General features: G+C 36.7%; 2 protein-coding genes across 2 annotated transcripts; one reads left to right on the top strand and one right to left on the bottom strand.

The window, feature by feature from the left end:
* The first annotated feature begins 5,822 nt into the window (after positions 1 to 5,822).
* Positions 5,823 to 9,733, top strand: LOC137712810 (protein KINESIN LIGHT CHAIN-RELATED 3-like). The gene is made up of 3 exons (XM_068451976.1): positions 5,823 to 6,147; positions 6,886 to 8,909; positions 9,248 to 9,733. The coding sequence occupies exons 2-3, from the start codon at positions 6,931 to 6,933 to the stop codon at positions 9,459 to 9,461; spliced, it is 2,193 nt and encodes a 730-aa protein (XP_068308077.1). The 5' UTR covers positions 5,823 to 6,147; positions 6,886 to 6,930; the 3' UTR covers positions 9,462 to 9,733.
* A 4,691-nt stretch (positions 9,734 to 14,424) lies between these two features.
* Positions 14,425 to 16,348, bottom strand: LOC137712367 (uncharacterized). The gene is made up of 5 exons (XM_068451455.1): positions 16,182 to 16,348; positions 15,851 to 16,022; positions 15,504 to 15,692; positions 15,049 to 15,254; positions 14,425 to 14,554 (listed from the first exon to the last, which is right to left on the bottom strand). The coding sequence occupies exons 1-5, from the start codon at positions 16,346 to 16,348 to the stop codon at positions 14,425 to 14,427; spliced, it is 864 nt and encodes a 287-aa protein (XP_068307556.1).
* Between the last annotated feature and the right edge of the window lie 244 nt (positions 16,349 to 16,592).

Below are 16,592 nucleotides of genomic sequence, written 5' to 3'. Positions count from 1 at the left end.
ATGACACATTATCGTTATATAATATGCTTTTATTGGACAGGACATGACACTCAAAACTTGTGTATGAGTTAGGATTATATATTTGGACAAAATAAATTAACGGATTGGGTTTGAGTTGATCATATTATAGCACAACATAAGGAGTATACCTATAGAACATGACACCTTGCTGAGTCATAAAATGTACTTTGAGGCATATATACATATTAACTGTGTCAAATGGGAGAGACAGTCCAAGCACAACATGAGCACAATCCATTTATAAGGAATGATAAGGCTAAAATCCATTTAAATTAGGACTGACACGGCACGGTTTGTAAAAACTGCACTCAATGTTTTACCTAAATGAGATGGGTTGGCTCGTCCCATTTGACACCTCTAATACATATAATGTGTTGCAGACTTCTGTGATTCATGTGTTATTCTATCCTTGCTCAGGTTCAAGGGGCTATCAATGAAATAAAGTGAAAAATATTTACCTGCGATGAAATTGCTGTGCTTGCCACAATCTGGTTCTTGAAAAATTGCTCGAAAGAAAACAATGAAACATTCTTCTGTGTGGCATTCAGATCTCCCTCAATTGGTGTCACATTATTTCTCATGCTCGGAGGAGAGAAAATTGGTCTCAATACTTCATACCTTTTGTCATGAGGTATGACATTGTCCCTCGAATTTTGCTTGCTCCAATCTCATGTATTCGACAAGAGTTCGAGAAAGCCTCCCCTTCTTCATGTATAATCCGACATAAGAGATCTCAAAGCTACAACTAACCTCACAAAGATCAAGAAAAGATTCTAATTCCAGGTTTCTAGGCGGTGAACCACTCAACTTTCTATAAAATTACCTGGGCTCTATCCAACATCAGGATGACCCGACAAGAGCTTAACTTCGGCAAAGGTCGATGGTACATTGTCTTGAAAAACCCTGAAGTGGTGCTGCAACTCTTGTTCTTTACTTGTCAAATTAACCAACAGAATTGAAGGGGCGACGACCATCGTATTTTGCATGGCTCGTCGTATGCCATTATTGTGGCACCATTAATTCATTATTTGTTAGTGACACTCATTCAACTCTTTGTACAACACGTGCCTTCTCAAAATGCTCTTTGTACAACACGAGTTTTATACCCTTGAAGGCGATGTAATATCTCTTATTCCTTTGTTCCATCAAGTCCCTACAGATAATCAATGACGAAACTTTTTTGATATACCTATATACGTTTCACTACTAATTTGAAAAAGTGCCCTTGACCATCTTTAGATGTGTCAAATGGGCGAGCCAGCCCAAGTACAATTGTACAACACGGACACAATCCATTTAAATAAGGAACAACAAGGCTCAACTCATTTAAATAAGGGCTGACATGGCACGGTTCATAACGACTGCACTTGATATTTTACCTAAATGAGATGGTAGGCTCGTCCAGTTTGACACCTCTAATACATATAATGTGTTGCAAACTACTTATTTGTGATTCATGTGTTATTCTTTCCTAATGTGCTCAGGTTCAAGAGGCTATCAATGAAAAGAAGAGACTAATATTTACTGGTCACTCTATTGGTAGCCCAATTGCTGTGCTTTTCACAATCTGAGTCCTGGAAAATTGCTCGAAAGAAAACAATGAAACATTCTTCTATGTGACATTCGGATCTCCCCTAATTGGTGACACATTATTTCTCATACTGAGAGGAGAGAAAATTGGTCTTAATACTTCATACCTTTTATCATGAGGAATGACATTGTCCCTCGAATTTTGTTTGCTTCTATCTCATGTATTCGACAAGAGTTTGAGAACGCTTTCCTTTTTTCAAAGATGCTACATTGTCTTGAAAAACCCTGAAGTTGTGATGCACCTCTTGTTCTTTTCTTGTCAATTAAGCAACAAAATCGAGAGGGCAACGATCCCCAGTAAATGCTTGAACCAGCATTTGAGATACAAAAATGAACGAAAAGGCAGCTCGAACATGCAGAGTGTGATAACTACTGATAACTTTAGAATCCCTCGCCTTTGTTTCAGTTGGTTCGTTTGACGACCTTAGCTTGGTTAGTACCTTTATTTTCTTCTTTATTTTCTTCCATTTGTGCTAAAACTTAAAAAGAAATGGTTATCAAACGTGCCATAAGTTTTTATAACCTGGTCTATAACGTGCTTTGATATCTTGCACTATAGAGTGGAAGAGCTAGATAATGCCTTCGCGCAATAGAAAATTTTGAGAAGCGAAAACAAGAAAACAAGGACAAATTTGATTTAAAGAAGAAAGAAATGAAGACATAAATGAAAAAAAAAAACTAATAAATTATAAAGTTAGAGCTTATGGAGAATTTAATCGAGCATCGTATGCCATTGTTGTGGCACCATTTAATCCATTAATTTGTTGGTGGCACTCATGCCACTTTTCGTACAACACGTGCCTTCTTAGACCACTCTTTGTACAACACGTGCCTTTTCAACCACTCATTATACAACACGTGCTTTATACCCTTGAAAATGATGTAACATCTCTTATTCCTTGTTCCATTAAGTCCCTACACATAATCAACGACGGAATTTTTTCATAAACCTACATACATTTCACTATTAATTTGAAAAGTGCCCTTATCACTTAACCTAACTTCCTTGTGTCTTGAAAGTTCTTAATTATATGATGTGCGAACCAATCAAGGAGGAAACAGTATGGGAGGACCTCATGGACCACTTGAACCTGTATACAGATTATCATGGTTGTCTTAAGGAAGAAGAAGCTGCTGAGGTTGCTAAATTCGTTCTATCATGAGACACAGATAGGGTTTCACACGAAGCAAGTAAACAAAGTTTTGTTCCAAGATTCTGTTTATGTTAATATTACATGGATCATGTACGTTTGCGTGGACGATCTAAACGGTCTTCTAGATTTTCTCTATTCATTCTTCATATGGTGATTCTTATATTGTAGCAGCTGGCCGCACAGTAATAGGCTGGACTGGCTCTTCTCAATCTCAACACAAGTATCCAAGTGAGTGCATTGGAGTTGGTTTTCGATTCAGATGGATGGACCTGTTGGAGCAATATTAGAAAATATGAAAATAACACAAGAATTCTAATGATAATAATCATAAAGAAAATTACAATATCAATTATGTATGAGATTAATATAAACAACTAGAGAGAAAGTTAGAAAGAATGACAAACTTGGAGATTGAGGCTTGCATAAATGCAATGTCCTAAAGACAAAATTTCGCCCTTACTCTTGTGCTTGTAATTCGGTAGGCGTCTGTTTCCTAGGATTCAACAATCTATAATCTGAAGTCAAAGCACCTCAATCTTCAGACTCTGACAAACCTTATATATTTCGTACTTTCAAGACACGACTCAGAATTTGACAAACGAAGAATAAGAGAAATACAGTGGGAAAACTCTATTTCTCAAGAATAAGGATTAACTCTAATTTTCAACTTCTTAATGACAATGATTTCATGGGATTATATAGAAACCAAATGCTGCTCATTAAAAAGGTTTAACTTTTCATAAGTAAACACCATTTTACTACATGCACCTATTGAATTCAAACTAACTCACGGAATTATACAACAAGTGCTGCTAAACGAAAATAAACCCTAAATCTATGGACAATGACTAAGTTAAGTTGGGTTCGTAAGTAACCACAATAAATACAAGCGGTTTTCGATTCATTTATTTATCTATATTAATTTATAATATTTAATTTCTGTGTGAATGAAAAATCGTCAAGAAATTAACAAATGTCTCCTCTCATTCTCAGCATAAGTATCATGGTTATATGCATGTACTTTCCATGGAACTGTTTGTCAAATACTCATCTTTCATATTCATGGATGGTAGTGTGTTAATATTTTGCTAACACTATGAGCATGCTTAATTCAAAACTTGGAACCTCATAGTCATTGTGCTGGTATTTTAAGCTAAACACGCAATATCAAGAGTGAAAGTTGAGATATCACTAAATCGTCATTTCCGACATGAATAAGTTTCTCCATCGAAGTTGGCTTCACCCATTAGTGAATATAAGATCACCTCATTTGATCTTTAATGCATTATAGCTTACAACTCCTGCATTTTCACACAATCTAAGGCTCGTTTGAAAGTTTTTTAAAATGATTGAAAACACTTTTGATAAAAGTGCTTTTGGAACCAATCTATAGCAAAAATGCAAGTAAATCATGAAAAAACATTTGAAGTACTTTTGAAACAAAAATCAATTCAATCATTTTAAAAAACTTTTAAACGAACTCTTAACTATTAACAATTTTGTATTTGTATATCATTTTATATTATTGGTAGTTTGGTCGGAGACGTGGAACCTCCCCACCCCCAGTAACAGTTGATACTTTGACCCATGAGTGGGATAAATTGTACTTAGTCCCCATGTGGGAGCATGTTTATTATATTGCATCAATCCAACCTAGAGCCTTGTGAAACTTGTTTACCCCAATGATTATTTCAAAAGCTAAATGCACCTTCATCAATTCCCATTTGGTCACTTCACGAGACTGTTGTACTACTTTTGAATGATTCCAACCAAATGAATCCAATAACTTCAGCCAATCCAATTACAATTTTCCCACCATACACACGTGTATGAGATGCACAAACATGGTAGACTTATCCATCTTTTAGATTCAAACTTTGTGGGGACGAAGTTGAAGTTTATCATCACCCACAACTGAAAATCCAAACAGAAATGCTAAAGAGATTATTTTAAAATGAGATTTTTATAGACTCTCTACCATATCATAATTTAACTTCAATTATCGTGTTAACATCATAAAACATTACACCAAAAATATGAAGTGACATAAAATTTATAGAAAACCTTGCTTTTGAGAAACTTACATTCCCATTTTCAAATCGAAATTGTTGACTCCAATATAAAGTGAAGCCTACTTAAACCTATGGCCTTGCTCAATGCTCACCGTATATTTATTGCTTCATGTGCTATACTGGTGTTTCATCAATGCACTATTCATGACCATCATGGTCCAAACCAAAGTGTGAATCGTTCAGCACATAATCAAGTTAATGTCAAACAATAAGGCGAAACCCACCACCTACCACACTAGGCAATTTTTCAAGTTTCTATCTAGATGGAGTTACATAAAACTTTATTGTTGACTAACCATAGACACGTTATGTATTAATATACGATATATGTTAAATCAAATTTTTATATTAGTTTCGAGATTAACATACACACAAATGAGTCCACATACCATTGGGCATAAAGAAAAATGAACCTAGACAAATTGTTAAACTCTCAGTCTGTATTGATTGATGTCTAATACAGAATTTTTTGATACAATAAACGTGGCATACGACTGTTTTAGCGTAATTTGGTGGTACTCATTATCGTCCGATGGATATAATTGTGGTATTCCTATTTAGGAGAGTTATAATGGTTCCTCCTATTGTGCCGACATGTCAATCACCTTGACGAATGAGAGATTTTTCAGTGTGCTGGAAATACAGTTCGGTAAATTAAGTGTCATAATACAAAGTAGCTAACTACTTTAATAAAAATTCAATCGTTTATACTATAACACTTGATGTATCAAATTGTGTTCTTGACACACTGAAATATTCTCTTCATAATCAAGTTGAGAAGAAGCAAAGTAATTTCAAGACTAATGACCTTTTATCCATAAAAAAACCTACGTCCCACCCAAAAACTAAAATATAAAGTTAAAATAAAAACAGCCAAAAAATGACAGTAAGAGGAAACAAACCGCTATCAGAGCGCCACGTGGCGGTTTCAGGGTTAATTGACTGTAAGAGAAAACAAAACAAATCGGCATTTCGGGAGTTCCAGCAGGACGCGCGGGTGCGGAAGAAGTCTCGCCTTCTCGCTTCCCCCCTTCGGTATTCCAACTCTGCAACCATTTCCCCCAATTAATTTCCTTTTTTTTTTTCCTCAAAAAGATTTCATCTTTTGTTTCTTTAGTCATTTCCCCATTTCGCCTCCCACCCTGTCGTCTTCATCCCAACCAACCCCCACCATAAAAAGATAAAATATTCGACATTTTCTCCCCATTACCTCGTATATATGTGTGTGTATGTATATATTGCATTTTTATTGAGACCCAGATAGCTCAATCCATTTGCTGCCCTTTTGACATGGTCGATTGGTTGTTCAGGTATGGATTTTTCCCATTTCTTCTTTCTGCGTATTGTATTTGCTGCTCAATAAACAACCCATTATTTATATTCCATTTTTCGGTCTTCTTTCTGTTTTATTAATTTGAGAGGTTAGCTGCAAAGAACTATTCTTTATCGTTGATGGGTTCATGTTAATCAACAATAATATGAAAAGTAGTTGATTTGATTGGTTTTAATCTTTGGCATGTTCCAGTGGTGATATGAGTTTTGTATGTAATATTGCATTTATGCGGGTTGATTGGATTCTTCTTCTTTATTTTTTTTTTTTGTTGGAAAGATCTGATGAGGGCATTTTGTGTTTTAGTTATTTCTCATTGTTTCCTTTGATGGGTAAATCTAAGTTTTTCATTTTTTGTTGTTTTTACTTGTTATTTGGTTTGTTGGGAAACATACAAAGTTCAAAAGTGAATTGCTAAAATGCCGAAACATGAATTTTATGATGTTTTAAAGTATATTGTGGTTATTGTTTGATATTTGCTCGTTAGGTTTATTGATAAACATACAAAGTTTCAAAAGCAGATTGCTAAAATGCCCGAAATGAATTTTATGATGTTGCTGATGCATTTTCTTTTTGTTCAATATTTTTTCAATATGTGCAGTATGTTGTATGCATTTGGAATTCTGCTAAAATCTTCTGCTTGATTTATTGAGATCCGTTTGTGACGGTTGTGTCTTGTTTTTCTTTTTACCTATTCTGTATGAAACATCTGTTGCAGATAATTTATTTGGTGTAGAGGTTTTGTTGATTCGGGAACATAGCGATGCCTGGAATTGTTGATGAGGTGGTAAATGAATCACATGAAAATTCCTTGCCAAGTAAGGAAAATACAGCTCTGAATGGATCCCCAAAGAGTACTCTGAATCAGCAAAGCCCCCGGAGTAGAGGACATGATCGTCCAGTTGATGGGGTGGTTGACACCTCAATTGAGCAGCTTTATGAGAATGTGTGTGATATGCAGAGTTCTGATCAGTCACCTTCAAGGCGTAGTTTTCGATCGGATGGTGATGAGTCTAGGATTGATTCAGAGTTACGCCATCTTGTTGGAGGAGAGATGAGAGAGGTGGAGATAATGGAAGAGGAAGTACTAGAAAAGCCAGCGTATGATTCTCGTAGTGATTCAAGTTCTAAGAAAGGTTTGTCCTCAGATAGAAAATCAGGAAAGATGGTTAAATCTGCAAGTGCAAAATCCGTTTCTTCTGGGAACTCAAAGAAAGTTGCTCAATTGCAGGTCGAGACTGAAACTTCATCAAAATCAGTTGTGAAGGGAAGAAGTCCTGACAAACCTCCAATTCCTAGCAATAAAAATTTCCAAAAACAGCATCTGGGACCCACTTCCGTGAAGAAAGGCAGGAATTCATCTGTGGCAGGGTCAAAGTTGCAGAATGGAACTGAGGATTTGGCTGAATCAGGGTTAAATAATCCCGATCTTGGGCCATTTTTGCTTAAGCAAGCAAGAGATTTGATTTCCTCAGGGGATAATCCCCAGAAAGCTCTTGAATTAGCTCTTCGAGCTGGAAAATCATTTGAATTATTTGCAAATGGGAAACCTTGTTTAGAGCTGGTAATGTGCCTTCACGTCACGGCAGCAATTTACTGTAACTTAGGCCAGTATCATGAGGCAATTCCTGTTCTCGAACATTCAATTGAGCTTTCAGCTATTGAGGAAGGCCAAAATCATGCCCTTGCTAAATTTGCTGGTCATATGCAGTTGGGTGATACTTATGCTATGCTGGGCCAACTTGAGAATTCAATTATGCATTACTCAACTGGATTGGAAATCCAGAAACAAGTTTTGGGAGAAACAGATGTAAGAGTTGGTGAGACTTGTCGGTATTTGGCTGAAGCTCATGTCCAAGCATTGCAATTTGATGAAGCTCAGAGGCTTTGCCAGATGGCTCTCGACAGTCATAAAGAGAATGGTTCCCCATCTTCTCTGGAAGAGGCTGCAGATAGGAGATTGATGGGTCTTATATGTGAAACGAAGGGTGATCACGAAGCTGCTCTTGAGCACCTTGTGTTAGCCAGCATGGCCATGGTGGCAAATGGCCAGGAAGTGGAGGTGGCTTCTGTTGATTGCAGCATTGGAGACACATACTTGTCCTTGTCTCGGTATGATGAAGCTGCTTTTGCTTATCAGAAGGCACTCACTGTGTTCAAGACCACCAAAGGAGAGAATCATCCAGCTGTTGGTTCAGTCTTCATCCGCTTGGCTGATTTGTATAACAGGACTGGGAAAATTCGAGAGTCAAAATCATATTGTGAGAATGCCCTTCGAATTTATGAAAAGCCCATGCATGGAGTCCCCCCTGAGGAGATGGCAAGTGGTCTCACAGATGTTTCTGCTATCTATGAATCGATGAATGACCTTGAGCAGGCGGTCAAGTTGCTACAGAAGGCATTAAAGATATACAATGATGCCCCTGGTCAACAGAGCACCATAGCCGGGATTGAAGCCCAAATGGGTGTCATGTACTACATGCTGGGGAGTTATTCTGAATCTTATGACTCCTTCAAGAGTGCCATTTCAAAGCTCCGTGCAACTGGAGAAAAGAAAACTGCTTTTTTCGGGATTGTTCTTAACCAAATAGGGCTTGCTTGCGTGCAACGTTATTCCATAAATGAGGCTCAAGAATGCTTCGAAGAAGCCAGGACTATTTTGGAACATGAGTGCGGACCGTACCACCCTGACACACTCGGGGTGTATAGCAATCTTGCTGGCACTTATGATGCAACTGGAAGGTACGCTCTTATCTTTATGTTTGTCCTTCGACTAGTATCAATGTGTCATGTTCAAGTTTCATTAAGCATGCTTTCGTTCTTCACCTGGTGCTCATTGCAAATGCTCAATTGGTTGTGACTTTTTTATATTCCCTATTTCACATGTTCTACTTTCTGTTCTTTTCTTGCACTGAAAGCCTGACAAGACCGTTGTTTTGACGATTAAACATAAAAAAAATAAAAACTTAATAAGCTGTAGAAATTTTGTGATTTGTTGCTCTTTCGGAAGATAGATTTTTTTAGTATATGTGTTGATTCTCTGATGTTGTTCTGATTATTGTTGTGATCATTAAACCCAGGTTGGAGGATGCCATCGAAATCTTGGAGTACGTTGTTGAGATGAGGGAAGAGAAACTTGGGACAGCAAATCCCGACGTGGATGATGAGAAAAGAAGGTTGGCTGAGTTATTGAAAGAAGCAGGCAGGGATCGAAGCAGAAAAACCAGATCACTAGAGAACCTCCTTGATTCCAACTCCCACGGTATAAACAATGATGGCATTACGGTATTGTAAGGATGGTTAGAAATGAATACGAAAATGAATACGATGTATTATATGACGTATTTAAGAGGGACACAACATAGAACAACCGAAGAATGAAGAAGCGATCGTCGGCATTGCCGATCAGATTGTTGTTGTGCAGGGTGAACTGAAATAAACTCAGGCTGAGGTTTTGGTTACATTATTAATTTATGATATACTGTATTTGGCTGAAGTTTATATGATTTTGTATCATCACAATTTGTATTAGTACGTTAAAGATTTATAGATTTGTTTAATATTAATTATTTATTTAGGATATCTCATGATGTATCAATTATTGGAGCTTATGGGTTAAGAGTTATAATCTTAATTATAGTTCAATAATGTAAAAGCTTTTGATCATTTAGATTTGTTGTCAAGAAATGTCACGGTTTGTTTTCAAGATTCAGTATCCGGTAACGGAGGAAAACTTTAGTAGAGTAGTCTAATTACATAATTGATCACGTCACTCTCACAAAAGAAAAGACCAGTTGGTATTAGAATACCGACGAGCCCTAGATAGATGCATTGAATGGGTGTCGTTCTTTGTGAATGCCATATCAGTGACCCACTCAGACAATCCAACTAAAGTTTTACATTATAAAGTGATAAGATTTGTGAGAACCTAAAACCACCATTAAAACTCCAACTCATACTGATGTGTACATGTTCTCTTATCTCTGAAGCTAACTATGATTTATGTCGTTAAGTTTGGGGGACACTTTACCTTTATTTTCGTTGAATTTTTGGAGCCAGAAACTTCTGTTTCTGAGAGATCTTGACACCATTTTGGTGGGTACAAATTGTACTGTTGTGGATTGGGGTACTGGATACACACCAAACTTGTCATATTATATGCCATTAACTATCTTGAAAGGGATTTGACATAAAAATTGTTGTGAAATTAGGTATTGGGCATATATCAAGTTGCTGTTGTGTTACATCCAACCCAAGTGTTTAGGTTAGACAAGATTTGAAATTTAATGTTGGTGGGGGGGCAGTGTGGATGTTGCTCTCACTTTTCTCTGCAGGCAATCCTCTCAGTACTGGTCCTACTAGAATTTATCTCGATACAATCTTTCGAAGTCACAGTCCGCTTACCGAGAAAACCTTCCTTATTGTATACAACAGATGTATTAATTTCGCTCACTCTGATTTTGACTTGTATACAACCGGTTATATCTAATATTTTCTCCGATTTCTGATTTTGTGACCAAGAACTTGCACTCTTTGGGTTGCATCTTTCGACCTGGTTAACATATTCGGTGGCAAAAGACGAAGGCAAAAGAAACTGCTTCACAATCGTGGTTGATAATTTATATACGAATACGAATGCACTTCATATAACCAGAAGAGTAATACTAAGGAGACCAAATTTTAAACCAAATAATGTGTCACCAATAAGGAACAAACACGTTAATCGACACTTAATTAATAATCCAATCATCTACAACTACATTATCTAATTTGCTAATTTGGTTTAAAAAATTTGGTCTCTCTAACATTACTCTAACCAGAAAGGTACAATCTTCATGTTTTATGTACAATGTTGAGGAGGTAATTTGTACATTTTCCGACAGAGAGGATATAGTAATTTCTCTTGGATGTATCAGTCTAAGTAGGAGACAATATACGTTAATGTTAATGATTATTTTTTTTATTTAAAGACTCATCCCATCTAAATTGAAAATACAAATACCTTTTCAAGAAGAAATCAAACTCCGCTTTTGTGTTGATCTTGTATTGCCTTTTATTTCTATGGTTTTTTCATGTCCGATCCCGTATAATCTTCTTGGACATCTTTTTCTTGGTTTGAAAGAGCTAATTTAAGATCTGCTTGGCCCGTGAATTGAGCAGGTTATTTGTACATTTTCCGACAGACGTGTTCTTACGAATTTTTAGATAACTAGTCTCATAAGAACCTAATTCGGAAAACTATTTCAGCTGCATACGACCTTCAAAATTCTCATGTTGTGAAACGCCCGCCAGGTCCTGACGATGTTCCAAAGATTCAAGGTGCTTCCTCTACCCATGGCTGCGCTAGATCTTTAGAAACATGTCTTCAACTCACGGGTTGGGATGTAGCATCACCAGCCACTCCAACTGTGAAAGCGTCGATAAGTACCATAGAGGTTGTGAAACACCTATCATGGAGCAACAATGTGCACTCAACACTGTCCTGCAGTTGAAGCAAACTAGACTTATTAGCGGTTTTCGAACTCGAATGCATTTACCTAAGATGCAGCTTAATTTTCAAGTTTTTTAACTGAGAGATCTCTCTCAACTTCCCCCTCCCACTTCCTCCACCCCAACTCAAAAAAGTAAAAGGAACTTTCGCCTTGTTTTCTCTGCAGATGATACAGTTTCATCTACTTTCAATGTGACGATTACGGGAATGTTAAACATTACGTTCATCTGTTAGTTTAACGGTTTGAATTCCAGAACCTCGTGTGCAAAACACGAGATGTAACTGGCCAACTGCAGAACACTTGAATTCCAGAACCTCGTCTGCAAAACAGTTGACGTAACTGAAGCATCCTTGAGAAAATAAATATTTTTCTACACTCATATAAATGGGGGGAAGTGGGATCATAAATTTTCTGTTTAAAACAATAAAACTAATTCTGAAGCAGAAATAAAAGTATCAAGTCGCATCAGGAGCATCAGAAATTCACGTTAAAAATGATAAGATGTTAAACTCACGAAAATTAACAGAACAAACAAACCAACCAACCAAGAAATTAAAGGAACTTCAAATTAGCCATGATAGTAAAGCAAGAGCACCAATATGTACAATTGGATTAACATAACTTTCATTAATCCAAGGTCGTCTCAGAATGATATCAAATTTAAAGGAACATCAAACGAAAATCCAATTTATTAAGCAATATTTTCTCTAAAAGCTATACATTTTGATGATTCCTAGGAAAGTTAGAAGCTATATAATTACGAGACTCAAAATTTTCGTAAATGGGTCCAAGTAACTTGAGTCTGAATTTGCTCACCACCCTTACTAGGCGATGATGGTTACCACCTAGTAAGAAATTAACTTAATAATTAAACTACAACGCAACTTATATTTGGCCAACGCCACCTTCGTCTACTTAAAATAAATTGCGGTGACAAATGCCACATCTACACCCACCTACACCACCATCCAATAATCATTATTCTCCGAATTCTGAACAATGATGCACATTATTGCATCATTGTTCGACCGCTCACGAGTTCTATGTCAGTATGAAAATTTTATTGCCTGATTTTATGCACAACTGTCTACATGTAATTTTACTTATTCTATAGATGTCAGTCATTCCCTAAGGAATACTTAAAGCTGGATTTTATTTGCTAATTTAGTCAATCTTTTCGTTTTCTTACGGGTGTTATTAGGTTTGGATAAGGATAATGCTTGCATCCCTCTTGGGGAGAGGATCTCATTTCCCCACTTGTAAATAACGTATTCGAAACATGGAAAATAGAAATTTCATAATCAGAACTGTCCAATCTATTAGTTTTTATTTGAAAATCATTCCTATAACAAATCATCCAAATCGATGATCGTTTAATCATCCAAATATGTCAAAATCAACAATTTATCATGAATATCCTACTTGGTACCTACACAGTTGATTTATTGGATACATTACTAAAAGATCTCTAATTCGAATGATTTATTGTAAAAGTGATCTTCAATCGAAAATACATGGGGGTTGCAAGTGTTTTCCACCTCAATCATTCAAACCTACAGTTAAGTTTCTAAATTGTATAGTATCCAAAACTACTGCAACAGAAAAACCAACCAATCAAGAAATGAACGAACTACAAATTACGCCTTAATATTCAAGCAAGAGGACGAAATCTTTTAGTTCTAATAAAAATTCACTGATTCAAAAGTTTGCTGAAGCCATTTCGGAGACTAAATTGATGGACCTTCTATTTCATGGACCATTTTGATTGGAAGGTCTAATTTTAAGACCAACCGTGATTAGGTGATTACTAATAAGTAGGGATTTGACAATTAGTGTAGTTAGTTCAAACTATAACTTTATGATTACGTGTGAAAATATAGTTGTATTTAAAAAACGTTAGGAATATCAAGCCACGATTATCAACTTGTCGATTGGCTATAGATTTTGGAGGGAATAAAACATCCCATGCCATATGTCAATGTACAACAATGGCGAAACTTGGGAAGTTTGGAGTATGCGGGCAAGTTGAATTATGTTATAGAGTCACGAAACAAAGTTTGGGATCTCTCACCTTCTCTCGTGCTGCCAGAAGGCAGGCCTGGTGCAACCCAAACCCACAGAGGTCACACTATTAGGTCACAAGTCTTCCACGATTCGGTCACGCATCATCTGGGGATAAGGCAAAGCCGTAAGGCATCGGGGATAGAATTTTAGATGTCAATCATATTGTTGTTTTGTTTTTGAGGTTAGGAAGGGAAGCTATGTGTGGCTTGAATTAAGTGCATGTGGGGCGAAGAGGACATGAAGCTTGAATTAAGTGCATGTGGGGCGAAGAGGACATGAAACATGCTTTAGATTTTGGTCTAGTTTGTGTGATTATGGGTTCAACTCTATATGCCTTCCTTAGTCAAGATCTTCCCTTTCAATCTCTCAAACATTTTTAGTGCATTGAAAATGTTCAAGAGAGTGAAAGAGAGATGTCGACCAAGGAAGTTATATATGGGTTGAAAACCATGATTACACAAATCGGCCTAAAATCTAAGCACCGTTTTATATTTTTTGTCTCCCCACAACCAAGGACCTCAACATAATGTGGATCTTGCTTGACCTGCACAAACAAGATTAAGCTTACATAAGGTACCCATAAACCTGCAAGATGCCAAACCAAACTCAAACTCTTGCCTCTAGGCCAAATAACCATTTGGACCACCAATCACATAAATTCCCATGTTTTCTCTATTTCTCTCATCCTCTTCACCCTCATCCTACTCCAGCTCATCATTCTCATTCTCCTCATCATCCTCATCACCCTCCTTATCATCATCATCATCATCTTCTTCCTCATAATCCTCATCACTTTCCCCATCGTCATCCTCCTCCTCCACCTCCTCATCACTTATGTTCATTTAACATTAAAAAGGGTAATGTATCCTAAATTGTTAATTAAAGCCATCGCAGATATACACAAAATTATATCTAACGCCCTTAAACTAAATAGTTAGTGCCAAATCCCCTTCCTTTTTTCTCGTGCTTCTTCTTGCAACTTCTGTAACTCCTTGAGTGGTTTCTTCTTTTCTTCACTGTCATCTATCTGCTTTTCCCATACTTCACCAAAGCAATAGCAAGGGAAGTTATTCACAAAAATGTTGCACGAAACTAGTTTTAACACAGAAGACTTGCAAGCTAGACCAAACCAAAGAGCCAAATTAATACGCTAATTTCACCAACACTAACTTTCAACGTCAATGAAAGGTCGGGCCACTTAATGATTTAATAAAGAGACACAAGTTTTCAAAATACTAGGACTAAAGAAGATGGTTATGAATCAAACTTGAACCATGGTAGCGTTGATACTCGTTTCAGAATTTGCTCATACAAGAAATACTAACCCTCCAAGTTCATCACAGTTAATCATCTCGCCCTCAGAGTCTAGAAGCACAATTGTGGCAGAAAGTTCCTTCTTTAGTATTTGCTCACTTAAAAACTTGTCTGCTTCCATCGAACTAGGGATTGTAATATACACCAAGCTACATAATTGAACAAGTCCAGTCTGATCCTCGACGTTCGACATAAAATCTACCATGGTCCAAAACTTCTGTTACCAATACATGAAAAATAAAGAACACGACATATATCATCCGGCATTTTACAACATTAGAAGGGTATTAATTCATGCAATTAGTTATGCAAATGACCTTTAGCTCTTTTTTCTATTCGATGTTGCCGACTGGTCATTCAACATGAGTCTTCCAAATCTACAATGGAAAAATGCATATTATTAGAAAAATTGGTTCAAAGGGAAGACATGTTTAAATAGTGTAGGTATGCATGCAACTTCACATACATTCAACTTTTTTGTTTTTGCAATTTCTTGAGCTCGTACAAGGTCATTGTAAGTTGCAACCCTAGTAAAGACAAAGGTATTTCGAAGTTTTGCAAGGCCATTTTCAAGTAGGACAACCTCTATATTTTTATCCGACTCCCATAAAGATTCTGCAAAACCTCTAACTTTGTCACGACTTTCCAATTCAATCTGTATTAAAGACACAAATTTTATATATCAAAGCAAGAAAAAATCCAAGTGAAAATTTATAGATGTCTGCTAATTAAATATATGGGATTTAACCTTAACATCTTTCTACATTATGTTCTGCTTTATTAGTAGAAGTGCCTCATCTTCATAGGGTGCACCAAGTGGAGGACATGTGACATAAAGAGTGAGAAGGGAATTCTCCATGTCTTTGTGGTTTGAACCAACCGCTCAAAATAATCACACTTCTTAACTGTTTCAACAACAGCATCAACAATGCATCTTTCAAATAATGAAACCAAGGACCTCAACATATTGTCGATCTTGCTTGACCTGCACAAACAAGATTAAGCTTACATAGGATACCCATAAACCTGTAAGGTGCCAAACCAAACTCAAAACTCTTGCCTCTATGCCAGATAACCATTTGGACCACCAATCGCATAAATCCCCATGTTTTCTATATCTCTCTTATCCTCTTCATCTTCCTACTCTTGCTCATCATTCTCATTCTCCTCATCATCCTCCTTATCATCATCCTCATCACTTTCCCCATCGTCATCCTCCTCCTCATCCTCCTTATCATCATCCTCATCACCTTCCCCATCGTCATCCTCCTCCTCCACCTCCTCATCATCCTCGTCATTACTTATATTCATTTAACATTAAAAAGAGAAATGCATTCTAAATTGTTAATTAACTAATATTTAGTCTAATATTCAATTATCTAAGCTCATCCTCCTCATCATCCTCATCATCCTCCTTATCATTATCCTCATCATCCTCATCACTTTCCCCATCGTCATCTTCTTCCTCCACCTCCTCATCATCCTCCTCATCACTTATGTTCATTTAACATTAAAAAGGAAAATGAATCCTAAATTGTTAATTAACTAATATATT

The sequence above is a fragment of the Pyrus communis genome, chromosome 13, assembly GCF_963583255.1.
Source record: "Pyrus communis chromosome 13, drPyrComm1.1, whole genome shotgun sequence".
In the NCBI taxonomy this organism is placed as follows: Eukaryota; Viridiplantae; Streptophyta; class Magnoliopsida; order Rosales; family Rosaceae; genus Pyrus; species Pyrus communis.
The sequence above is the reverse complement of the archived record's forward strand: the minus strand, read 5'-3'. Positions and strand labels throughout refer to the sequence as shown.